The sequence below is a fragment of the Phyllostomus hastatus genome, unplaced genomic scaffold, assembly GCF_019186645.2.
Source record: "Phyllostomus hastatus isolate PE091 unplaced genomic scaffold, TTU_PhHast_1.1 phas_contig_198, whole genome shotgun sequence".
Taxonomy (NCBI): Eukaryota; Metazoa; Chordata; class Mammalia; order Chiroptera; family Phyllostomidae; genus Phyllostomus; species Phyllostomus hastatus.
This window is the reverse complement of record NW_025333715.1, coordinates 5,564,842-5,591,500: the sequence shown is the minus strand read 5'-3', so window position 1 is coordinate 5,591,500 and position 26,659 is coordinate 5,564,842. Positions and strand designations below refer to the sequence as shown.

The window sequence follows — 26,659 nt, the reverse complement described above, 5'->3', positions numbered from 1 at the left end:
GGATCGTCTGTACCATAGCTGTATCATACCCTTTCTCTGGGTATTCTGAATGTGTAATACCCAGAGGGAAGAGGCTTAGGCTATCCCAGCCTATCAGCTGATGCTGGTCATTAACCTGTTATCTTCTAGACTGCAGATATCTATGCCTAAAAATAAGTTATCTTTTTTATCTTGGACATCTTTGTTTTTATAAAGGGGTCAGTATGATATTTATGTTCGTCTTTTAATTCCTATTGCTTGTCTGAGGGTGGTATAAGACCTATGCTTACATAATAATGAATAATCTCATATGTGGAAGAAACTAACCTGGTTATCAATGGCATTTCCAGTAGCAGGGAGAATAGGTTCCAAGCCCTGCCTCTTGCTGTCCAGTCAAGCCTTTCATGTAAGGCTGGATAAACCCCATAGAGGGTCCATCAGGTTCCCTCGGGCCCTGCGGGGTGGGGGTGTTACAGTTAGAAGAAACCAACCTCCTTGTGCTCTGTGTACTTCATGGGTGCCCTCATGGCTGTCATAGGCCTGGTTACAGGGAGTGGCAACATCATTCAAGGAAAGAGTCACTCTTTTGACTTTAGACTCTTCCTGTGAAGCTATGTAAATCAAATAACTACCTGTTCCATAAATGTTCTGTCATTTGGTAAAGTGAAGTTGTGGATGGCGGTCTCTAGGCAAGATAGCCCATTTTCCCTTCTTCCATCGTTTTATAGGGTCTTATTACCACAAAATGTATCCTTCGATTCCATATAGTATTTTTAGAAGGAGATTAAGGGTTTATCCCAATCCCCAAATTAAGATGTATGTTGAGAAGGGGGTGTTAGTAGAATTGGATACTAACATTCTACTTTGTTGAACATAAGAGCACTCATCTGTGGTTTCTGTTTTCCTTCTTTCCTTCCCCATTCTCTAACAGTTTCTTCCACCTGTCCTTTGAAATCCACTGCTTACAGTATAAGACCATTGTTTGTACATTGTCTTAGCCTAGGATCTTTCTTAGTGTTTAACTCATTCCAAGTATATAAATTAGTTAACTTTCAAATTTTTATGGTTATCTTTGAATTTCTCTTTCACCGTAATATTGATATTAAAAATCTAACAAAATTTTCTTTTTTTCCTTCCCTTTTTCATGTTCTTTATTTAATTTTACCTCAAACAAGGTAGGCAGGTATTCCTTATTATACCTCGTATTTGAGGTGTCCATTATAAATCACACAACATACTTTTAGGAAGGTAAAGCATGATCCTTAAGAACAGATTTCTCTTAATTTAAATGGAAATTTCTTTTAAGTAGTGATAAGTTCTTTTCAATTTTGGAATTTCTGTCAAGCTTTGTAGAAGAGGAACATCATTGAACCAGAAGTCAGGAAGTCTTAATTCTGTGGTTTCTTAATTTATTCTGTGTCATTGAACTTTTATGGGTTTCCATTTCTGGACTCTAAAATACAAATAATAGCCCTCGATGGTGTGGCTCAGTGAATTGAGTGCTGGCCTGCACCAAAGGGTCACCAGTTCAATTCCCAGTCTAGGGCACATGCCTGGGTTGCAGGCAGGTCCCCAGTAGAGGACACATGAGAGGCAACTATACATTGATGTTTCTCTCCCTCTCTTTTTCCCTCCTTTCTCCTCTCTAAAAATAAATAGTCTCTTTGAACAATAAAACATAATTAATGTTTTCCTTGTCATATAGATAAAATTACATTATATATTAACAAGGAATAATTATTGTGGTTATTGTTACATAAATGCTATATTTTGAAGGAACGATTATTATGTATTTAGAGGAAATGATTATTGTGGTTATTGTATAGCTATTGCATACAGTTTATTCATTCTTTTCCTGAAGATCCCAAATCTATGCAAGACGGCTGGGGGGAGAGTGACGGGCCAGTGACAGGAGCTCGCCATCCCAGCTGGGAAGAGGAGGAGGATGGAGGAGTCTGGAACACCGCTGGCTCTCAGGGAAGTGCTTCCTCCCACAACTCAGCAAGCTGGGGACAAGGAGGAAAGAAACAAATGAAGGTAGTATGTTTCAGAAATATTTGAGCTTGCTTGTTTGTTCTTGGAAGGCAGAAGTGAAAATTTTTAATGGAAGGAGGAGGGCAGCTGGAGTCCCTTGAGGTTATTTGTAACAAATGACTACTTCCTCTTTACCCCTCATTTGCCTTCCCCGTCTTTGAAACCACAGACTACAGAGCAGCTACTATGGGTAAAATGGAATTTTCAAAGATAGGAAACTTTTCTTTTCTTTTCTTTTAGCATCCATATTATAATTATTCTTGGGAAGCTTTCAAGGCACTTTCTATGAATGTTTTATGCTTGTGTTTTCTAAAGCCAAGGAAGTCCTCAGAGTAAATCCCCATGAATATGCAGAGAAACTAGAGTAAGGTAGATTCTCCAGTGGCAATCAGCCTGGCTGGTTTTATCTAATTCAGGACATTCCAAGGTCCAGACCTTTCGCCCAGCAAAATGAAGCCAGTGTGTAACCCTGCTGCAGCAACTAAATGATTTCTCGACATCCTGTGCCAGGTTATGTTGTAAACTTTTCACTTTGCATGTCTTAGAACAGCTCAGTTTCTCATTGGATTTGCAGTTTGAGGAGGACTTCGGTTTTCAGTCTAGAATAGTAGTCTTTGAACCTGACCTACTCTCTCAGCAGAAGCACTCTTGTTTCATTCCAGTCTTTTGTTCCACAAATGAAGTGATGGAAATAAAAGATGGGCAGCCATATGCTTACTTTCAGCACGGGAGCCCTGCTGCCTATGAAACACTTCACAGCGAATGTTCTTCCAGGTTTCAAATTCCAGATGCCATCTTAGAAGTTCTTTGGTTGGCTAAGGGCTGTGGCTTCATTCCCTTTGCCTGCAGGATATTAATTTTGTTCTTCATACAGCAACTCTTCTGTAGCATAGGAATACAGGTTATTACTGTTAGACATTTTGTTTAAGCACTCTCAGGAAACATTTTGTTTCCCTTTTTAAGGATTTTTATTTTCTTACTCTGGTCACAAAAGGAACTTCAGCATTTTTGTACTCGCATGTTGTTGAGTATGCTGTGGCTTTTTTGTTGTGGTTATTTACAAATTAACAATGAAACCAAATTAAAAGACAGTTCAGAATACTGCTTATTGAAAGGAAGCAACTGAATGAAAGATACTAGCCCACTCAGGTAACCACCAAGATTTAAGTTAATTGAGAATTAAATGTTTCTGCTCTGTGAGTGATGATTCTGAGTTTTCATATTGAGGGCCTTTTTTAAAAATTGTGATCAAATACAGTTAACATAAAACTTACTGTGTTAATCATTTTTTCCATGTTCTTAAAGAATTTTCTTTTTTTATTGTTATTTTAGTACAGTTGTCTCCATTTTCTCTCCTTTGCCCTCCTCCACCTATCCCATCCCCCGCTTCCACAGTCAGTTCCCACACTGTTGTCCGTGTCCATGGGCCATTCATACGTGTTCTGTCACTAGTCCTTTCCCCTTCTTTCTGCAATTATCCCCCTCCCCCCTCTCCTCTGGTCACTGTCAGTCTGTTCCATATTTCCATGTCTGTGGTTCTGTTTTGTTCGCTAGTTTATTTTGTTCATTAGATTCCTCTTATAAGTGAGGTCATATGGTATTTGTCTTTTACCGACTGGCTTATTTCACTTAACATAATATCTCCAGCTCCATCCATGCTGTCACAAAATGTAGGAGTTCCTTTTTTCTGCTGTGTATTATTCCATTGTGTAAATTTACTAAGTTTTTTGATCCACTCAGTTACCTGATGGGCACTTTGGCTGTTTCCAGCACTTGGCTACTGTAAATAGCGCTGCTATGAACACAGGGGTGCAGAAGGTCTTTTGAATTGGTGTTTCAGGGTTCTTAGAGCATATTTGCAGCAGCGGAATAGCTGGGTCAAAAGGAAGTTCCGTTTTTAGTTTTCTGAGGAAATTCCATACTGCTTCCCACAGTGGCTGCACCAGTCTGCATTCCCACCAGCAGTGCATTAGGGTTCCGTTTTCTCCACATCCTTGCCAGCACTTGTTGTTTGTGATTTATTAATGATGGCCATTCTGACCGGTGTGAGGTGGTATCCCTTTGTGGTTTCTATTCTTTCATTTGGGCCACATTGCTTTGTCTCCTCATTTTGGCAGCTTCCCCATGTTTGTTTCTGTGTATTAGGTAGAGCTGCTTTGACTCCCTGTCTTAGTAGCATGGCCTGTTATAGAAAAACACACCCATCTGGATGAATGTGGCTTCTTTAAATCCTTGGTTGTTGGACTTCCAATCAGCATGATTCTCTGACGGTTCTGGGTGACGTTCATTCTGTAGTCTAGTTGTAATTTCTCTTATAATTGTGCGAGGAGGCCAGGTGTGTTTGCCTATGTCTCCATCTTGACTGTAAGTCCTATTTTAATCAATTTTAAGTGTACAGTTCTGTGATATTAAGTACATTACATTGTCGTGCTGCCATCACCACCATCTATCCATAACACTTTTTAGCTTGCAAACCCTTTACCCATTAAACAGAAACTACGGCTTCTCTCCTCTCTCCGGTGAGGGTTTTTTGACCTTAAAACATATAACTAAACTTAAATACCTTATTACTTTCAAGAATAATAAAATTAATATAACAAATACCATCAGAACACAAACAATTTTTCAACTGCAGAATGTACAAGGGCACAAAGCCCTGTCACCCCTGCCCCCAGCAAATCCCCATCATAGTTCCACCTGCTTTCTCCCAGGAAGTGAAAATGAAGCTGGTGATCAGTGTCTTGTTCAGGGGAGAAACTAGCGAGCTCGTCCCATTAAGAAAGAAACAAAAACGCATGTCTGCCTTATTTTGCAGTAAGATCGGCTAGGCCTCTTTCCCTTTGGGGACCCATGTCTCTTCCCCTGAGAAGCAAACAGATGGAAGTGCTGCATGGAAGTGCTGCATGGAAAGTTGCGCACAGAGAATCATAACCAGTGTAGTTAGGCCTCTTTCTGGAAAGTGCTAGCATGCAAACATTACAATTTATAAAATCTGATACTGGCTGTGTATTTTTCCAGTTACTTCTAATTCAGTGTAACAAATAAAATAACATAGATATAACTAAGGTTTATTACGCTTTTAGAGTAATAGTTAAAGAGGAATAATTAGGATTCAAAAAGGTAAACTCTTCTACATTTTCAGTCAGTACTTATGTAACTCAAATATGAATTGAAAAGAAAATAAATTATTTGGTTCTGAAGTTACATATTTCATTTCTGTAGTGCTCACTAAAAGGAGGAAACAGTGATTCATGGATGAATCCTCTTGCCAAACAGTTTTCAAATATGGGATTGCTGGTAAGTTTTATTTTTTCATATGGGTAATATATCCCAACTTTTACTTTTAGTACACATTTTAAGGCACTGCCACATTCAGTACAAAATTACAGATTTAGAAACTGGTTAAGAAATGTTCCTGATTTGAATTAAACAGTATTTATCTATCCTTTTATTCTTAATGAAACACGCCAATATTTAAAGGTTAATGTTTTTTAATGGTATCGTCCTTGTAGCCTTTTCTTTAGACAGCTAGGGAAGAGATAGGCACTTAAAATGTATATAGTTTTCTCTGACTAGTGTACCACTTTTAATATTACCATTTTTTAAAAGACAACAACAGCAAGATAGAAAAACTGTTTGTGATCAATTATATAGGGAATTCTTATAGAATTTCTAATTTTTTTAATCTCTTGGGAACATTATGGGGACACCCTGTCCCCAGTTGCCAAAAGACAGATGACTTTGACTTGGCTGCACAGTTCAAGATTTGATGACGTGACAAGTCACGAGAAGTTGTCATCATTTGGCTGCCACTTGTGAAACTGGATCCTGAGCCGACTGGAACTTGAAGACAGGGGTTTATTTCTACAAGCAGCTGTTTAGCTATTGCTCTGTCCACAGATTTACTGAAGCTAATTTTATGTGAAAATTGACTTTAGGAATATAGGCACCAGCAGCAATCAAATTAGTCATATTAAAAATATTATCTTTTTTTAAAGATTGTATTTATTTATTTTTAGAGAGAGGGGAAGCGGGGAGAAAGGGATACAGAAACATCATTGTGAGGGTGAAACATCAAATGGTTGCCCCTGGTATACACCCCAACCAGGGACTGAACCCACAACCCAGGTATGAGCCCCGACTGGCAATAAACCGGCAACCTTTCACTTTGCAGGCCGATGCCCAGTCTGCTGAGCCGTACTGGCCAAGGCAAACAATGTTAGACCTTGTATAGTGTCAGTAGTAAGATGTGACTCTTAACATCAGTAATGCCATCTCTTCTGTGATTCAAACATTTAATTCAAACCTTTAATTTTCTCTCCCTGTTCTTTACTCTTCAGAGTCAAACCGAAGATAATCCAAGCAGCAAAATGGATTTGTCTGTAGGTGTGTATCACTCCACCAATACGAATGGAATGTTGTTAATGACACCCTGTCGGGATCCCCGTCTCAGTCTGAGTTGGGATGGGTGCAGTTCAGTAGACATAAGTGTTGAACACTCGCTCTGTCAAAGGTACTGTTGCCAGACACTAGGTAGGGGTTGAAAACTCAAGTGACTGCAGGAGCCAAGAAAGTAAGGTAAATGAGCGGTGTGCGCCAGGTATAAGAAATTGGGATGCGGAGGCCCTGCTTAGCTACAGAGAGCATACGTAGCCCCTGAAGGAACCAGTCTTGCTCGGCTCTTAGCAGCTGTTGCTCTGGAGGAGCTCAGGCTCAGCTTGGCCAGATCTTCTGATTCTGAGGAGAGGCCAAAAAAAAAGTTCAGATGTATATTGATATCCTGATCTTTAAATATTGGAAACTAATTCAAGTTTTTAAAAATGTTGTATGTGGCCCAACAAAATATGTCTGTGGCCCTGCCGGACTCAGCTCTCAGGTTGCCAGTCCTGTCTGCCCTGGGCCGTTTCATCATTCACAAGCTCTCCCATTCCCAGTGGAGCAGAGGCAGCACCAGCCCTCCCTCTGTGGGATCTTCAGAGCATGCTGTCGCTCACTCTGAAGCCAAGAAGAGATTAACACAGTCCTGGATAATAAGAACATAGACTTTGGTCTGTGGTATTTTAAATATGAGAATAACTAAAACCTTAGCTTCCTAAGGCACTGATCATGTCAGTGCACAAGAGCAAATTTATAGAGCTATGAAGGAAAAGTGGAAATAATCATTGACCCCGGGAAATGGCATTGTCCCGGTAGTGTGGCACACCATCTCCTCTGTTCAAGTGCTAAATTTGAGGGGCAACTTGGGTCTTCTTATTACTAATAACTGTTTCAGAACCTCAACCGTTTATCTCTAACAGATGCTATAATAGCAACAAGAGGACATTTGAATTTATGAGCAAGACATACTCATCAAGCATATCAGTAACCAGTCTAAAAAATTTTTTTAAGTCAGATTTTTACCAGGTTAGCCCCAAGACTCTCTTATTCTCCCATAGAAAACAAACTACAACTGACACATGTTGGGGTTTTTTTTTCTTTTCTTTTTAATAACTGAAAAGAAAAAGAGCCAACATGTGTTCCAGGGAAGATCAACAGCAGCCTGAACCACTGAGAAGTCTTTGGAGTTATACTGAGGACCCAGGGAGGAGAGCGGGGCAGGTCATTCTTGGTCATGAGGGAGACAGTGATTCTTGAAATTTTTACTCCTTCTGTGGTACCTTGCAGGGAGCCTTACAGATAAGAAATTTGATGTGGACAAGCGAGCAATGAATCTCGGGGATTTTAATGATATCATAAGGAAGGATCGATCTGGGTTCCGTCCACCTAATTCCAAAGACATGGGAACCACAGATAGTGGGCCTTATTTTGAGAAGGTGAGTTGAATCCTTTGTTTAAGATATTAATTCATGAGAGCCACTTTGGTTTCTATTTGTCTTTTGATAATTAATTCCAGGAGGAAGCATAGAATTACTGAGCTAAATTAATGAACAACACATAAACATCACCTGATTTAAATGGTGACTTGAAAACAGTTGATGTCAACAGATGATTAGGCAGAAGCTTAAACCATCTGTCTTTAGGATGTGGATGTGAGTATTGTGAAGAAGGTCTAGGATTTTGGGAAATACATGAAATTTGGAGGGGGGAAATGGTTTCACTTGCTTGAGGGAGGAACTATACATTCAAAAAACATTAGAGAAGAAATATTAGAGAAAAATTTATTTCGAATTCTTTTTTCTCCTACTTTTTGTGCATTTACAAATTAAATTTCAAGATTTTGTACAAATACTCCTGTGTCTCCTAAGGCCTTGCCTCCTAGCTGTCAAGATAACCCAAAACTTTCTCCTTTGCTCTTTTTAAGAGAGTTTTTTTTGTGATCCTTTCTCCATTTCCCTAGTGATCTATATAGTATGGTGGTATAATTTCAAATTTTTAGCTACCTAATTTAAATAAGTCGTGTATACTCATTTGTTTTGAATTTTCATATTTCTAATGGAGATTATTCTTTGATTCAGAATACCAACTTAGCAGGTTCATGGTCCAGAAAGCAGTTAAAATAAAAAGTTTTAGATCTGACACATTTATGACACCATCGATGCTAGTCCAGACAGCAGTATATTCACAGGAAGATTACTCTGGCTTCTATTTCAGCAGCCGCAAAAAATAATCAATATTACATACATAAAAATAAAGTGTCTGGCAATTTTTGTCTTAGTGCAATGGACAGAATGTATTACTAACTTAGAGGATAAGAAAAATCTATATCAAAGAGGATGACAGATGGTGTCTTTGGGCAAAATGTGATGATTATTATCAGATCCAAATTCTCTCCTGGTTTATTGCTAATACAGTCTAACTTGTTTATTCCTAGTGTTTTCTCTCTTTTCCCTTCTCACATTCTGTTGCTTCACTAACCAACACTCATTGTGATTGGCTAACTACTACTTTTCAGCTGACTTTGCCTTTCTCCAATCAAGATGGGTGCCTTGGGGATGAGGCTCCCTGCTCTCCCTTCTCCCCTTCTCCCAGCTACAAGCTGTCTCCCTCTGGTTCCACACTACCCAACGTCAGCCTTGGAGCAATCGGCACAGGGCTCAACCCCCAAAACTTCGCTGCTAGACAAGTAAGGAGGCCTCTCAGATTTTTAACTGCTTGGCTGTGGCCTCACCTTGGCCCTGGTCTGCAGTTTATTGCATCATTTGTCTGTCTTGGGAAATTTGTTGATTACTGAATGCACAGAATGATATTAAATATAGGCTTTAGATCTTTCAGCCCATAGAACCCATCTCTCTTCATGTTTCTCTACATAGATTTTATTTTAAATCTGTTTCTTTTGTCTACTCATTTTTGGTCGTAAATTCACATTTGGGGATGAGGCTCTCTAGTTAACTAATAACTGCCTTAGGGAAATGTTAAAGAGGCTACATAGGTACCTTAAATCATCTCATTTAGCAACATATTTGCCCCTTTTTTTAACATTATAGTGAGTGTAAAGTACTAATACTTGTGATGTCTTTTCAATTTACTAAAACGGCTAATTGGAAAATAGCAAAACTAGTAATATTAAGTATTTGAGGGTTATAACATCTTAAAATCTAGTGTCTTTAAATATAAAAATGTAATAATTACCCAGATAACTAGGCTTTGACAAGACCGGATGCTGCTCAGACGTGGCAGTGTTTCGTTCAACCTGGAGCAGCCCCTTTCCTGGGGTCTGCTCTGCCTGTGCTCCAAGGAAGGGCCGTGCTGCAGAAGCAAAGCCGGCAGGGCTGGCATGCTCATGCCCACTAGCTTTCACAGGACTGAGGGGACGCAGCAGGCCTCTGTCTGATTGCTCTTGTAGCTTTTGTGGAGAAAACCAGGAATATGGAGCCAGTTCCTTTGTGACATGACTCCAACAATGATATTTTCCTAGTCGTGTTCTGTGAGCATGCATCTGTCAGTGTGACTTGCACCTCAGGATGTCAGGGAAGGACATTCAATTTTTCATTGTATTCATGTTGTTTCCTCATGATGACTTTCACATATAAATTAAAGAATGATACAGAACACCTCTTACACCGTAGTCCTCAGTATGCATATAGGTCTTTCATATGCTTTTTAATTGTTGTCTTAGTACATTTTTTAGAGTGGAATATATGGTATTCATGTGTTCGAATTGGTTATCTCTGGATTGGGGGTTATAGGTAACTTTTTGTTTTCTTCCTTTGTATTTCACTGTTTCTCTTACCGTTTCCACAGAGAACATGGATATGTATTACTTACATAAACATAGAAGAAACCAATTATATCAGTGTTTGGGTGGGGGGCTCTTTTTGTTTTGTTTGTATTATAGAAAATATAAAGTCACCAGAACACTTTTGGTTAATGGTAATTTTATAAACGTGCTTCCAGGATCACATGACTGTCAGCTGCTATCAGTACGTGCACTTCAGCACAATAGGCCAGCCAAACTAGCTGTGCAAGGTCCATCATGAACCAGGTTGATACACATATTCTATCCAAATGGTGGTCAGGGTTTTTTCACAGTGTTTTTCAGTGCAAACAAATTTTAAGGTTTTTCTTTTCAAATCACAGAAGATTTCAATCAGCTTCACAACTTCAATTTATATACCTTTCTAATTTAAACACTGTAGTTGTGACAGATTTCACCAATAATTATTAGGACTCAGGTAATCATAAAAGCCTCACCTGTAATGGTGAAGCTTTAGAAATAGCCAGATAAACCACCATTAATGTGTACAACCTTTTGAGGACCATTTTCGTAATTTGTAAATAGAACTTTTGAAGAAAAGAGTCAATCTGTATGATTGCCACTGAATACATTGTTGTGCAAAATAGCTACTTCTGAGCCAAGAAAATGACCAGCTTATGGAGCCAAGGTTCCATATAAAAAAATACAGAAGAAGAAAGAAAAATAGAGAAGGTACTTTTTGATAGACCACTCTTGACTCATCTGTAGTATTAACCACATCAGATATATCAAAGTGCTTGGTATAGCTCTAGAGACACTTGACATTGAAAACCTAAAATCCTTGGTGGAAGTGGGGTAGAATCTGTCTGCTGGAAATAGGAAAGGAGGGCTTGATTTTACAGAAACTAAAAACAGCAATTTCTTTTAATACTTTTTACCAAAAGAAAAATTAAAATTTAAAATGACCCTCACAAAGCAGTTTTGGACTTGCGAAACTGTGGAATATGGTAGACCTGAACTACCAAAAACCCTATCATCCAAGGACTAGTTCATGAATAATTAACATATAATAATGCCCTGGTTGATGTGGCTCAGTGGATTGAGTGCCAGCCTGCAAACCAAAGGGTCACCAAGTTCGATTCCCAGTCAGGGCACACGCCTGGGTTGCAGGCCTGGTCCCCAGTAGGGGGCGTGCAAGAGGCAATGACACATTGATGTTTTTCTCCTTCTCTTTCTTCTTCTCTTCTCTCTAAAAATAAATAATTTTTTTTTTTTCAAAAACATGTAATAACAAGATTGTTACTTTGATAGTACAGTGTGAGAATGAAATGTTCTGCGCACAGCACCTTAGGCTACACAGCCATCCTGACTTTGCAGAATATTTTTAGCAAAATAAATGTTTCCTGTTTTCCTGGCAGTGACTCGTAGCTAAGCTACTGACTACCATGATCACAGAAAAGTTAGAGCTGAGCATTTTACCTTAAGGTGACAGTTTTATTGGTAAGACAGGAGAAGCAGAGATATTAAGAGATTTTAGAAATAAAGTTCTTTTCATGTTCAAACAGTCCTTTGGGAGATGTAAAATTCATGATGGATCTTTGGTTTGTTTTTTGTTTTTGTTTTTTTTTTTTGAGATATACATAGATTTTTGATTCCTATTTCTATTTTATGTTCATAATCATTTTTATTTTCAATGCTTTTAAGTTTATTAATTTCCCTGTAGTGGTCCCTTAATCTATTTCAAATCATTAAGCCATTAAAATATCTTTAGTGTTCTAGAACCTAATGGTGCTCTTACAAAATTCTTCTTTAGCATACCTTATTACCACGATTCCAGGGATAAAGTGATAGTGGTGCCTTCAGTTCATTGTATATACTTGGTATAAGCACTGGTGTAGCTGTCTTCACTGACGATGTTCAGTGGGACGTTCTCACATGCCATATTTTGCCATGTATAATGTGCACTTTTTTGCCCAAATTTTTGAAGAGAAAAATAAGGGCAATAATGCCCTCCAGACCAGGGCATTATTGAGCTCTGGGAATACAAAAAAGGAGGTATTAAGCTGGCGGTGGAAAAACAGAACAGAAAAATAACTGTAATATGATTCGATGATGCATGTTTTCAAAGAGTTTTAAAATATTTTGAGAACATAGAGGTGGGCTTAGTTAATGTGAATGTGAAAGGAGGAAGGTTTGGGGGAAAGTGTTCTTGATGAGGATGACCCCTGAGCTGGGCCTTGCAGAGGCCAAGTGAAGGTGGTTGGAAAACTTCCTCAGTCAGAGGGAACACCGTGTCAAGTGTCATGTGGTGTCTTTGCTGACAGACTTTGTAGACAGGAAGGGCAGTCTCATAGCCTCGCTTTCTATAGCTCTTTGATTGGAACAGTCTACAAAGTGCCCCAGGAAGTTGGTCCTCCAGGGAGTTAAATTTGTTTTTAACTAGACCAGTAGTCAAACATTTTAATGAGAAATTACAGGTGAGTAATGTATGTTTGGTGTCCCTGTAATGATTTTTCTCTTTTTCCTCTTTTAATCTCACTCTGTGATTGATTCAGATTTCCTCATCTAACAAAGAAGGGACTAAGCAGACCCAGGACGAGGAAGGGTGTTCCGATCTGGAATAGGGTTTTTGTGGAGCTGGGCTTGGGATTGGGTGCCACTGATAACTACGATTGAACTAACCAATGCAAAGAGCTAATACCACGTGTGGTTTTGCAATGACATTATTCATAAGCCTACATTTTTACTCAGATGCCTCTCAAGATGGGTCTCAGATTATAATGCTTGAGAATAAATTTGGTAAACCCAATCTTAAAAAAGAGAGTTGAAATAAATCTTATATTGCCTTTATCTTTCAATTACAAAAGAAGATGAGTACCTTTTCTAATATTTGACTAAATTTAACCCTTTTGGTTTATAGAGTTACTCAGGCTACAAGGGTAGTAATTATATGCCTATTGTTGAATTGGAATACTTTTCCTGAGCATTCCAAGATCAGGATCTTTTCAGGTATAAAATTCTGTGATTCCACGGAACACAGGATATGACTCTTCTGAGGGATGGAAAACCTGAACTGTTTCTTATTTGCATTTTCTTACATTAACTAAAAGCCTTACTGTTGCTGGTATGTTTGCAGGGTGGCAATCATGGTTTGTTTGGAAATAGCACAGCACAATCGAGAGGTATGCACACACCAGTGCAGCCACTAAATTCTTCTCCTAGTCTCCGGGCGCAAGTGCCTCCCCAGTTTATTTCTCCCCAGGTAAGCAATTGTGTGTTTCCACAATTCAAAGGTAAATCCCACCCAGGTGGTTACCAGTTAACTGACTGGTTTTGTGGGCACAAAGGGAATAATAGCAGTCTTAAATTTGAAGAATCCAGATGCCAAGGATCAAGGTTTTTTAAACAAAATATTAAATCCTTTTTATTACATTTTACATACAAAGTAGATGTTTTTGAATGAAAAGCATTATGGTTCTCTATTCCTTTTACATCTATATAATTTTCTAATACTGCATTGGTTTTTTAATTGCATGCGATTAAAACTGCTTTATAAATTCTGTTGTGTCAGTGTTCAGAGGTTGGTTGTCCTCGAGGACTCACCCACAGATGAACCAGAGAATTGCCAGGTTCTGGATTATTCTGAAAAGTTTTGAGGATCTATCTGCTCAAATACAGATAGGTGCTCTGGGGGGAATTCTTGAACTAAAGAAGGGGCAGAGACTCACTCATGGAGCAGCTCCGTAAGACGTGGTCTTCGGGTACTATGGGAGCCTTTTAGGTCCCTTTCCTAGTAGGAGATACGGAGTGAGTGGTTTGGTGGACACAGGTAAGAGATTTGTGCCAGCCTATGACATACTGTCCCCCTCATACCTCTTTGTGAGAAAATGGTCTTAGGAGCAAGTAAAAGCTGATAAGCTTGTGTAAGGATTCAGCATGTAACCTTGGTCTGCTATTATTTTAATGAACTTAGGAGCAAGAGCTTTGAGTCCCCTCTATAAAAGGGGGCGGGGCACTTTCAAGATCCAGCCAACAGGTTGTAACGGGTCAGGTTTTGTTTAGTTTTTTGAAATGTCTTTTAAGACAAAATCATAAAATGTTTATTTGAAACCATAATCTATAGATTTCAAATCTTGTTTTTGACATTGAGTCCACATTCGTCTTCGTAGAGGAAGAAATGTTCGCTGTGTGCCACCCACCCCTGTCTTCATGGTCCTGTCTGGGATTCCCCTTACTATCTCTGCCCTGGCACTCTCTAAGTTCCAGTCATACTTAAGTCCCAGGTGGTGGTATGCCCTCCAGACAGACCTGTTCTTCCTCGGCATTTACAGAGGCAGCACCTTAACTCCTGAAGCACTCTCCAATGTGCCTTAGTGTCAGATCAGCATCACCCATGGCTGTGGAATGTCTGCAGTGTGCCAGGTAGTGTGTTGACAATGCACAGATGAAGAAGATGGCTTCTTTCACGTCGCTGCCTTCTGGAGTTGGTGGCAGTGATGGAAGAAGAGTCAGGAAATAGTGTGATAAATGTACAGAAATGCTTCACAGAGTTTGGGGAGCTGGGCAAGGCATCACAGTAGCAGTGACATTTAAGCTGGGTACTAAAGCATGAGTCGCAGCTTATGCAAGAGGCAGTAATACCTGGAAGAATATGGCACATTCAGGGATATGCATTAAGTTTGAATAATTACTGTATTTTTGGACCATAAGACACACCTAGGTTTTAGAGGAAAATAGGGGGAAAAATTTTTGAAGCAAAATTGTGGTAAAGTATTTAATAACATAAATAACATAATATTTCACTAACGTAAGTGTAAACAGAACTCAACAGCAGCATTAACAACCATTATTCCTCCCAAGTTTGGGGGGTGGGTAGGGAGTGCGTCTTATAGTCTGAAAAATATGGTAGTTTGAGCTTGTGGAAGCAAACAGATGCTGTCCAGAATAGAATGGGAAGAAACTAGTCAGGAATTTGGGGACCAAACTTGGAAAAGCTTTTTTGTTTGCCCTGCTAAGGAGTTTGGACTTTGTCCTTTGGTCTGCATGGCTTATAAGCATTATTTGACCTGTTTCTTAAAAAAACATGTTTGAGTTCCTAGGTCTCCCCTAGTATACTGACTGAATCTTGGGTATTAGGGGCTGTTCACCCCTGGGTGATTTTTATGAGTACCCTGGAGTTTGGCGGCTACTGCTACAGACCATATAGTACAAGGCAAGATTTTTTTTAGTTGAGTGGGAATGTAGGAAAAATTATGTTTTACAAAGATAATGCTGACAGTAATATAAAGGGCATGTTTGAATGGCAGAGTTACTAGAGCAAAGGAGCTCAGTCTAGAAGTCCAGGAGTTCAGGGCCAGTGGGAATTAAGACCTTTTGCCAGTGATCTTTGTGTTGTGGAATACAATGGTCTGTTCTCCGGTTTCTTTCTCTTTTTTAAAGACTTTATTTATTTATTTATTTTAGACAGAGGGGAAGGGAGGGAGAAGGAGAGGGAGAGAAACATCAATGTGTGGTTACCTCTCTTGTGCCCCCTACTGGGGACCAGACCCAGGTATGTGCCCAAACGGGGCATTGAACTGGTGACCCTTTGGTTTGCAGGCCGGCACTCAATCCACTGAGCCACACCAGCCAGGGCTCTCGTTTCTTCTTACTCAGCCTATCAGCAGCATTTGGCCCAGTCAATTACTCCCTCCTTTTTTGACACACTTTATTCATTTGGCTTTCAGTTGGTTCTCTAGCTGCCATTTCTTCTCCAGCTCCTTTATAAGTTCCTTCTCATTTCCCAACCTTTCAACATCAGGGTGCCCCAGTCTCAAACCTCAAGACTCTTCTCACCATCTACAGCAAACTAGTAGGTGATCTCACCCTGGGGAATGACTTTAAATACTTACAGTTCCAAAGTTGTGTCTTCAGCCTAGATCTCTCTTCTTAACTCCACAGACTTCTGGGGGTCTCTCCTAGGATGCCTTAGGCATCTTAAGTTAACATGTCCAAAGCGGACCTTCTGACTTCATCCCACACTCCCCTCAGAAACATCCTCTTCCTCCAGTTCTGCAAGTACTTTCATTCTGTCAGTGCTCGGGTCGCAGATCTCAGAGGTAATTGTGAGTCTCTCACAGTCCACATCCAGTCCAGCAACAAATCCTCCCTTCACAGCTTTGTCTACAATCTGACCATTTCCTTTCATCCCCTCCGGTATGAGCCCTGCCCGAGCCACCACCATTTCTCTCCTGGAAAGGGCCTCCTGACTGGTCCCTGCTTCATTTAACACTTCCCTGCCTTGAGCCTGCTCTTCACTCGGCACTCAGACCGATCCTCTAAAACTGTGCTATCCAATGGAGCCATTAGCCACGTGAGCATCTGAAATGTGACTAGTCGAATGGAAGAACTGAATTTTTTATTTTAATTAATTTAAATTTAAATAACCACAGCTAGTTAGTGACTACTCTTTGGACAGTACAGCTGTAGAAAATTTCCATTAATGTAGAAAATTAAAGTAAAGCATGTTACTGCTTTACTGGGAATTCTCCCATGGCGCTTCCTCTCTCACTGAGAACACAAAGCCATCTCTTAACTGGGGTCTTGAATGCTCTTGGTGACATCCACACCCCAGCCCTCCACTCTCCCGTTTGTTCAGGCCTCTCCTGCCACCCGGGCCCAGTGCACTGAGCACAGTTCTGGGTCTCTCTTCTCCCAGACTTCTTCTCCCAGACTGCCACGTGACTCCATCTTTATTTCCTTCAGATCTCCACTGGAAGGCCCCATATCAGAGGCTTCCCAAGGCCAGGCTATGTACAGTACCTCGCCACCACTGTTATACTCGCCCTTCTCGTCCCCTCCCCACCCTCGCTTGGAGTGTGATCAGCATCACAGTGGCAGGATATGTGTCTGATTTGTTCACTGCTGGACCCTGAACATACAGCTGCAGGCCACAGATTTTGAGCTCACTAAATTTATGTCAAGTCATGGGAAGATGTGTTTCTGAATGACTTAGAAAGTGGAATTGATAGGAAAGCACAGTTAACTTGTCCTAGAGATTAGGGGCTGCAAATCTCTTTATGACCAAGCTGTCTGTTCTAGTTGGAAAAGAAAGTATTTGTGTTTTCCTACATTTTTAAATTTAGAATAAAGTGTAGTTGACATGTATTAATTCATGATTGAGGGCAGAATATTAAACAGTAGAATATTCAGTTTTTCTGACATTTTCATATTTTAAAAAACAAAGCAGTTGGAGACCATATATATGGCCTGTCCAGAAGGTGTCCAGCCACGTGTTATGAAAAATAGAGACGGGTTTTATTGAAGAAGATACAAGATATAAGAAACATTGTACATAGGACAGTTACACCTCAGTCCCCTTCAAAGTAGGCACCTTGGGACCTCACACAGTTCTCCCAGTTGCCATCAGCTGCCCCATCATATTTTCCTGAATTTCTTTGATGGTCTGAAATCTCTTCCCTTTCAAAGATGATTTTAGTTTTGGGTTGCAGGGTGCCAAATCTGAGCTGTAGGGGGGCTGAGTCACATGGGTGATTGGATGTTTCGCCAAAAAACTTTGTACAAGATGTGATCTGTGAGTGGGTACATTGTTGTGATGAAGCTGCCAGTCACTGGTTGCCCATAGCTGCAGCCTTCCAAATCATTCAAATAGTTTTTGCAGAGGAGTGTTCAAGCTTAATGCAAAGTTTGTTGCAGATTCATTGCTCTGCTCACTCAGTCATTTTGAATGTGACGGCCACATAGTACACATGTTCACTCGATAGCATCTACTGCCCCCATTGGCTAGTACAGCAAAGTTGTCATTGCTCACACGTGTTTCCCAGTCCACTGTCTTTGGCTGCCAGGGTACATCGATGTCCACAAACTGTTCTGATTATATTGACAGGGGCTGGACTTTTTCCTGACAGACTGCATATGGGGGGACCCAAAAAAACAAGAATTCATTTATTAAAAAATTTTGTATTTGTTCTTACATGTTTAAACTTCAGCCACCTTCAGAGTACTCTCCATTTCATGCAAAACATCTGTCAAGACTTTTTTGCACTGCTCAAAACAGTTTTTTGGACTTGATTTTAGCCTTTTAGTGTTTGTCATTTTTTGGTTTCACCTCTTCTGCATAAGCAAAATGTTTACCTTTGAGGAATTTTTCATCCAGAGAAACAAAATAAAGTTGCTCAGGGCAAGAACAGGTGAATAGGGAGAGTGGGACAACAGGGTTCATGCAGCTTTTGGGGCAAAAACTGCTAAACCCTCAGTGTGGTGTGGGCAGGTGCGCTGACAAATCCTGATCATGAAATGAGGAAATAGGTTGAAAGAGTCTTCCAAAAAAATTCATTGAAGCCTTGGGACCAAAAAAAAACAAGAGATCCTGAATAGCCTCAGTTACCTTGAGAAAGAAGAACAAAGTCAGAGAACAAAATAAACTAATAAGCAAAATAGAACCAGAAGGCATAGAGTCATGGAATAAACTGATAGCAGTAAGCGGGGGGGGCGCTGTTTGAAAGAAGGTGAAGGGATTAGTCGTGGAACATACATACAGAACCCATGGACACGGACAACAGGATGAAGATTGACTATGGAAGTGGGAGGCAGGCTGGGCAGAGGGGCGCAAAGGGGAAAATAATTGGAACAACTGTAAGACACAAAAATGAAAAAAGGAAATGAGTTTTTTTACCTAAATATAGGAGCTAAAACTTGAAAATGCAAAAGATATAAAATTATAATGTCTTGATACATTGTTATATAAAATTGATAGAAAAAAATTTACCGGAGCTCAGCACAGCCTCTCACAACAATGCCAGCTGGTGCACTGATACAGATGGGTTCCTAGAACACTCACAGAACGGAGGACACCTGTACTACAAGAGGCCCGCCCTCCGGGTGTTTTTTTGTTTGTTTGTGTCCCCCCTCTCTCTGACACACACACATTTTTAAAGACAATACAATAGCCATACTGAAAGTTTGGACATGGAGAAAAAATTCTTCCAGAAACCCCCACCCAGCTATAATGATAGGGATTATTTCTACACAGCCTGCTGTTCAGTCTTGGTTCCATGTACAGGTGTGCTTTTCACACCATTGCATTCGTGGTCTCTATATCCTGCCGTCCCCTTCAGCTTCGAGTTTTCCTCTATTGCTGTGTAGTCTTCATGTTGATCATTCTTAAAGTTTTTGATAAATATTTTAAAATTTTATACCCATGTTAACTACTTGAGTCAGTCAGTATATATTTCATGTAAACATAGAAGACATTGAAACCAATAGGTTTTTCTACCTTGCCTTTTTCATCCTTTCTCAGATATTCAGAAAGTAATGTATTTTAGCAGACCTGTCTTGCTTTTAAATTGCTGTCACTTTGCACCTGCAGTGCTTCATTAAATGTCATATTGGCTCCAACTAGATCTTCACTTTCTCCAACCCAGCTGGAGATCGATGGCTTTTAAGCCAGAATAATTAACTCCCTGCTATGGGAATGTGCAAACCTGCGCTTTAATTACCTTGCAACCCCGGTACAAATAGCTGTTTGCCAGGAGCTAGTGGTGCTTCTCTCTGGTCTTTCTGTATTCATCGGAGAAGGACAGTACATGGGCAGTCTGGAGAAGGGAAAGTTTGAGCAAAGCTAAATGGGAAGTCCTCAGAGTGTAACCTTTAAAGTCTTTATAACTGTCAACTTGTGGAACATATGAGATGCTGGCATTTAAATTAAGTTATAAAAATACCTTGCTCTTTACTTCATAGTATTTCTTATGTCTGTCTGTCTTTAAATAATATATTGTTTTAGTTTGCCTTTTTTGTCCTTTATTTAATGAAGTTATACAGTATATAGCTTTCTCTGACTTTGTTTACTTAGTAATGTTCCTGAGATTTTCCCCGTGTTGCTTTTGGCAGTTATAGTTCATACAGTATTTCATTGTATGAATACGCCATCGTTTATTTGCCAGTTCTACTATCAGTTGACATTCGGGCTATTTCCAGATTTTTGCTATTATGAGCAGTGCTGCTCTGAATATTCTTAAATTTCTGTCCTCGGACAAATTTCTCTAGGTCACTGCATTACGGGCATGTTATACTTCAAATGGTAGCTTTTTTAGCTAAGTTTGAGTAGTAGGAAGAGTAAGGGGAGGGCGTGATGAAAGGGCTCTTGTCAAGTGATGGCATACATTCTCAAGAGAACTGTGTTGATCAGGAGGCAAGCCGATTTGTTCAGTAGCGCTTTTATTTATTTTTTAAATTCTTATTTATTCCATTGTCCCAGTTTTTCCCCCTTTGTCCTTTCCCATGCTGCCCCACCCCATTCCCACAGGCCATGCCCACACTGTTGTCCGTGTCCGTGAGTCATTCATACATGTTCTTTGACTAATCTCTTCCCCTTCTTTGCACCATTCCCTCTCTCCCCACTTTTCTCTGTCAGCTGTCAGTCTTTCTCTGTTCCCATGTCTCTGGTTCTGTTGTGTTCATTAGCTTTTTGTTTTTGTTTTGTGGGGGTTTTTTGTTGTTATTGTTCATTAGATTCCTCTTATATAAGTGAGATCATATGGTATTTGTCTTTCATCGACTGGCTTATTTCACTTAGCACAATAGTCTCCAGTTCCATCCACGCTGTTGCAAAGAGTAGGAATCCCTTCTTTCTTTCTGCTGCATAGTATTTCATTGTATAAATGTACTACAGTTTTTTAATCCATTTACCTACTGATGAGCACTTAGGCTGTTTCCCACACTTGACTATTATATGTAGTGCTGCTGTGAACAAAGGGGGTGCAGAGGTTCATTTGAACTGGTGTTTCAGGGTCCTTAGGGTATATTTCCCAGCAGTGGAAATGCTGGATCAAAAGGCAGTTTTGATAGAGGCAGAATGCACAGTAGTGGTGTGCTCACGTCTACCAGGGGTCCGACACTTAAAATAGGAAATCAAACAAAATTTGTCATTAGTTGGTAACACTCAGCATCTCTGAGAGGATAGAGGGTGAACAGCTGGGAGAACTATTGCTTTAAACCAAAAGACTTTCCAAAATGATGGAATTGATAGATCAGCATGAAGGGCAGAACCCTTCTTTGCTGCCCAAATCTAAAATTTTTAAGACAAAAGGGGAAGGCACATGGAGGCCAGATATCCCCTTTAGTACTGAGAAAGCTGATACTTGAGAAGGTGAGCTTCATAATACTGAGCTCCAGATTTAACCCCAGTAATTGGAATGGGGTAGTTCTCCCTGTAGGCTTGCTAACAGAAAAAGGAAGGAGACCTGGAGTGTTGCAATTGTGAAAAAAGCAGATGCCCCTCTGCTGAGAGTCCAATCAGAAGTGGGAAAAACCCACCTCTGCCCTTTTAGGAAGTGATGGAAATGGGGAAATTTTTTAAACAATTGTTGAAAGAATAAGGAAAGTTGCTTAAAGACTGATGAACGTTGTGCCAGTTCCAGGCAACATTCTGGACTAGATTATCAAAAGGATAGATTTTGAGCACCTGTGAATAGAAATCAAGAATCATAACTTGCCAACAAGTTCTGGCTTAACTCATTTCCTTCATTGATTGGTAAAAATAATCTTGGGTTATAAAAATGATATAGTTGTATCTCTGTTTTGATAAGCCATCTCTTTGTTTTAGACGAGATGGAAAAATATAGGCTAAATGATGAAATAGTTGTGTGGATTAGTAAATGACTGACTGACTATTCCCAGGCTAATCAATTTCAGGTCAGAAAGGAATTTTCAGTGGCTTGCTACTAGATTATCCTCGGCTCTGTCAAGTTCAACAGTCTCATGGATGACCAAATGGAGAAACACAAACTGGGAATAAGTGGAATAATAGGGTAGAAAAGAAGTTGATGGAGTGACTGTTAATAAGTTAAAATACAGTGTTCACTTAATAGGTATTTATCAAGCATCTACTGTGTGCCATGCACATAAAGATAAATGTAAAGTCCTAAAATCAAAGCATAAATTAACAAAAATTTAAAACCAAGCCACTTAAATATTACATAGGGAAGCAAAACATTTTTAAAAGATTTTATTTATTTCATTTTAGAGAGAAAGGAAGGGAGAAAAAGGGGAGAGAAACATCCATGTGTGGCTGCCTCTCACACGCCGCCTACTGGGGATCTAGCCCACAACCCAGGCATGTGCCCTGTCTGGGAATCAAACCAGCGACCCTTTGGTTCTCAGGCCGGCACTCAATCCACTGAGCCATACCAGCCAGGGCAGAAGCAAAACATTTAAAAATATTGTAGGTTTTAAGTGACAATAAGCTTAGTGTATGAATTGGGAGTTACAGTGCAGTCATCAGAAATTTTAGGCATTGTTAATAAAAGTATGGCTTTTAACAGAAAGGTTAGTGATGGTCAGGTCTACCAAGTACTTAACTGTTCTGGGAAATGGCTTCCTGTTCTGGGCCCTGCACTGAGAAATCAAATGAGATACAGGTGTAAAAAAAAATTCTATTTAGCCTAAAGGTAAGACTCAAGAGAACTGTAATCATTGTCTCTAGATATTTGAAAAACCATCCTGTGGAATAAGAACATTTATGGAGTGCATTTCTATGCATTTGACATGGATTAACTCATAAAATTCTCAATCACTGAAATTATTATTATTCCATTTTTGGAGATAAGGAAAATGAAGCTCAGAAAAGTTAAGTAGCTTGCCTCGAGTCACACAACTGAGAAATGGCAGACCCATGCAGTCTGCCCCGTGAACTAAACTCTTAACCAGTGTGTGCTGCTTGCTACTCAAGGAAAAGGGATTAAGTTGGTTGTCCTTGACACCAGCTAATTCATTGGGTTCCAGTGAAAGAAAGGGCAGAGAAACTCAATCCAGGTCAGATAAAACATCTTAAATGATCAATCCCAATATGGGAGGGAGTCCTTTCTCTCTTCCTAGAGGTTCCTGCCACCTAGCTTAGCTCAGTCCCGAAAACCATGGAGAAGGAACCACCTGAGCCATTTGACCTTCTAGGCCCTTCTCTGCCTCTCTGTGACTCTGAGTATTTGGTATGAAAGTCATGAGTTGAAACTCCAGTTACTCTTGTTTACAAGTTAATATTTTTTGTATTCATATAACAAAAATACTTTTAAGCGTGTTATTGTAGCTTTATGCAGTTTGGTATGTTTTGTCTCATGACACATTTTAAGTAATAATTTATCAGACAAAAATCATTGTCTTTAAAATTTTTTGGTCTTGCAGATATTTTCCTGATTGTAAAGTTCCATCATTTCTGTTGTAGAAAGATTGGAAAGTCTAAGAAAAGAATTTTAAAACTTATACAATGTCACCACTCAGATAACCATTGTTAACACTTTAGTGTATTTCTCCCAGTCATTTAATATATTTCATAAATATTTCTTAAGGAAAAACTTGGCTCTTGCTTTAGATCTATTAAGAGTGTTTTCACACAGAAAAAATTTATCTTGTAAAGTCTGACAGTTCTCTCTCTCTCTTTTTTTTTGGCTAGGTTTCTGCCTCAATGCTCAAGCAGTTTCCCAACAGTGGCCTGAATCCAGGTCTTTTCAATGTGGGGCCCCAGTTATCTCCTCAACAAATCGCCATGCTGAGCCAGCTTCCACAGATTCCCCAGTTTCAGTTGGTAAGTAGCAGATTTTCCTCCCATACCGAAGAAGGTCATACATTTTTTCTTTTTCTTTAACTTGGTTTGCTTCATTTTGTGTGTGCTCAACTGGGGTGAATGTGACCGCTGGACCAGGAGCTTAGTGGTACTTTCCTCATGGACATTTGACTCAACAACCTGTCTTTCAGTGCACACACCATCTCAGTGTCCTCAGTGAGTCCGTCTTGGGAAACTTAGGGCCTCTCTCCCTCTCTCCCATAGGCATGTCAGCTTCTCTTGCAGCAGCAGCAGCAGCAGCAGTTGTTACAGAACCAGAGAAAGATTTCTCAAGCTGTACGCCAGCAGCAAGAGCAGCAGGTATGTGATATTGGAAGGGTCCCTCTATGCTCTTTATGAGGTGCATCTCTGCTCAACCTCTTTGACAGCAAAAACAAATCATATGCAGTCATTTCCTGTGAAGCTCAGGATGTTGGCTTATCATGTGTCCATTTTCTCTTGGGCCTCCTTGCTCCGGACTGCCCCCCTCCAGCTGGCTCGGATGGTGAGTGCACTCCAGCAGCAGCAGCAGCAACAACAGCAGCAGCAGCGGCAGCCCAGCATGAAGCATTCGCCATCTCATCCTGTTGGGCCCAAGCCACATCTGGACAACATAGTACCCAACACTCTGAATGTGGGGCTCCCAGACCTTCAAACCAAAGGGCCAATACCTGGATATGGTTCTGGTAAGTCGTTAGTAATGGAAACTACTTTTTTTCAGCCTATGGTTGGGGCTGGACCTACGCTACCCTCTGTTTTCACAACAGCCATACAAAGTAGATAGTCTAATTCTCTGTCTTACAGATGAGGTATCTGAGTTAGCAACACACTAGTTTCAGTGGCTTTCAGAAGCTTACCACACAGTCAGTAAGTAGCAGAAACAGGACTCCAATTTCTTTTTAAATTAATTTTAGAGACAGAGAGTGGAAGTGGGGAAGAGAGACATTTGTCATTCCACTTATTCATGCATTGGCTGCTCTTTATATGTGCCCTGACTGGGGGTCAAACCCACAAACTTCATGTATCAGGACAGTGCTCTAACCAATGAGAGTCCGCTTCCCCAGAACGAGGAATTTTTAAAAGGCAGTGTAAATGTCTGTACATGCTGTGAGTGCTGCACGTGCCTGAGGTTATAATCCATTAAAATATGTACAAGTTGAAATGTTTAGCTCTACTGATAAAATTACCTTTTCTTGAAAAACTGGAGCACTAAATTTAAAATTATAAGGCAAAATGATCAAAATTGTTCTGATTTGTAGTTCGTCTGATTTAAATAGAATTGGTACAAGTAAGGTTACACCTTTGACATTCATCAAGAATTTGTTGGCAGGCAAATCGTAGCTCTTTTCAGAACTGGGAACATGTTGTAAGCAGAATCCAATCAGTGAGGCAACAGTCATTTAAAAATAAAATGTAAAAATTAAAAAGATACTACACACCACAGCAGGTTTCTTCTCACATTGACATTTGGGTTTTATTTTGGTAAGGAAGATACTATGTGCAAACTCAAAAACAAGAACTGGGGAGACTTGAAATCCATGCTCTTGGGTGACAGAGTGACCTTAGGCAAATGGCCCTGCTCTCTGCACTCAATTTGCATGAGGTACCCACTTCCTACTGGGGTGTCGGCATGCAGAGAAGAGCAAAGACTTCAAGGACTCATTGATCCTGGATAGTTTTAAGGAAGTTAATTTCCAGATTTTCAGCTTCCATCAACTATATTCTTTCTTTAAAATGGTTCACCTGATCCCTGGCGAGGTAGCTCAGTTGGTTGGATGGTCATCCATACACCAACAGGTTGCAGATTCAATTCCAGATCAAAGCACACACCTAGGTTGCATGTTCAGTCCCCAGTCAGGGTACGTACGGGAGGCAACTAATTGATGTTTTTCTCTGTCTCCTTCCCTTCTTCTCTCTCTAAAATCAATTAAAAAAGAAAACCCAAACATATCCTCAGCTGAGGATTAAAAAAAAAGATCTACCTGAAAACTAACTTAAGCTCAATATAACCCCTCTTCCACTTGACTTAAAAAAAGGTAAACTCTCCGCCATCTCCTATCTTACTAGGGCATGCTCACCTGGGTATAGAATGCCAGGGTACCAAGCAAGGAGGAAGCCTCCTGTAATGACTAATGAAGGTGTCATTACCTCCTGGGTTTCCCATCTTTTACCTTCTTCATCATGTTTTCTGTTAAGGATGAAGCTTGAAGTAATAACCTGAGTATTTTGCTATGTGTTGTTCTGAATTAAGATACCATATGCAATGATAAAGAAGGGCAACTTAGCTTCTTCCATTTCTTTTTGTCAGAGTACATAGTTCTCAAAGTACAGTGCAGACAGTTCAAAGCAAAGAGAACATCTGGAAGGCACAGGCACCTTTTCCATGTATTTAAATGCGTATGGTTCTTTTCTTCAGCTCTTCTCAATACTCATCCTAGAGCAGGGCTGTCAAACTCATTTTCACTGGGGGCCACATCAGCCTCACAGTTGCCTTCAAGGGGCCAAATGTAATTTCAACTCCTTAACAGTTAAGGAGTAGTTGCATTTATACAGTCCTAAAATTATTTCTGCCCTTTGAAGGCAACCACAAGGCTGATGTGGCCCCTGGTGAAAATGAGTTTGATGCCCCTGTCCTAGAGCATGTTGTAGGTGGAAAGAAAAGCACCCTCAAACAGCTTGAGCATATAGGTTAGTGACACTTACTCCTAAAAAAATATGTTTTCACAATGCATGAGGTAAAGTTTGTGGATAAACTTTTACATGATTTCTTTTAGGCTGGGTATACATGAGCCAATTAATTGAATTGTTAAAGACCTAAAATCATGATGCATCTATTCCACTGACAGTCAGTCCTTACAACATCTTTAATATTTTTTATGTTCTATTAAAAGTAAAATTGCTCCGCAGACCGAAGGGTC

At 40.0% G+C, this 26,659-nt stretch overlaps 1 protein-coding gene across 1 annotated transcript in view; it reads left to right on the top strand.

Moving 5' to 3' along the window:
- Positions 1-26,659, top strand: part of TNRC6B (trinucleotide repeat containing adaptor 6B) — a 70,036-nt gene that overhangs the window by 26,124 nt on the left and 17,253 nt on the right. Inside the window, exons 7-14 of the mRNA XM_045834769.1 lie at positions 1,841-2,016; positions 5,236-5,310; positions 6,354-6,399; positions 7,678-7,826; positions 13,284-13,409; positions 23,592-23,723; positions 23,967-24,062; positions 24,235-24,427. Coding sequence (XP_045690725.1) covers positions 1,841-2,016; positions 5,236-5,310; positions 6,354-6,399; positions 7,678-7,826; positions 13,284-13,409; positions 23,592-23,723; positions 23,967-24,062; positions 24,235-24,427 — 993 coding nt within the window. The remainder of the gene's footprint in view (positions 1-1,840; positions 2,017-5,235; positions 5,311-6,353; positions 6,400-7,677; positions 7,827-13,283; positions 13,410-23,591; positions 23,724-23,966; positions 24,063-24,234; positions 24,428-26,659) is intronic.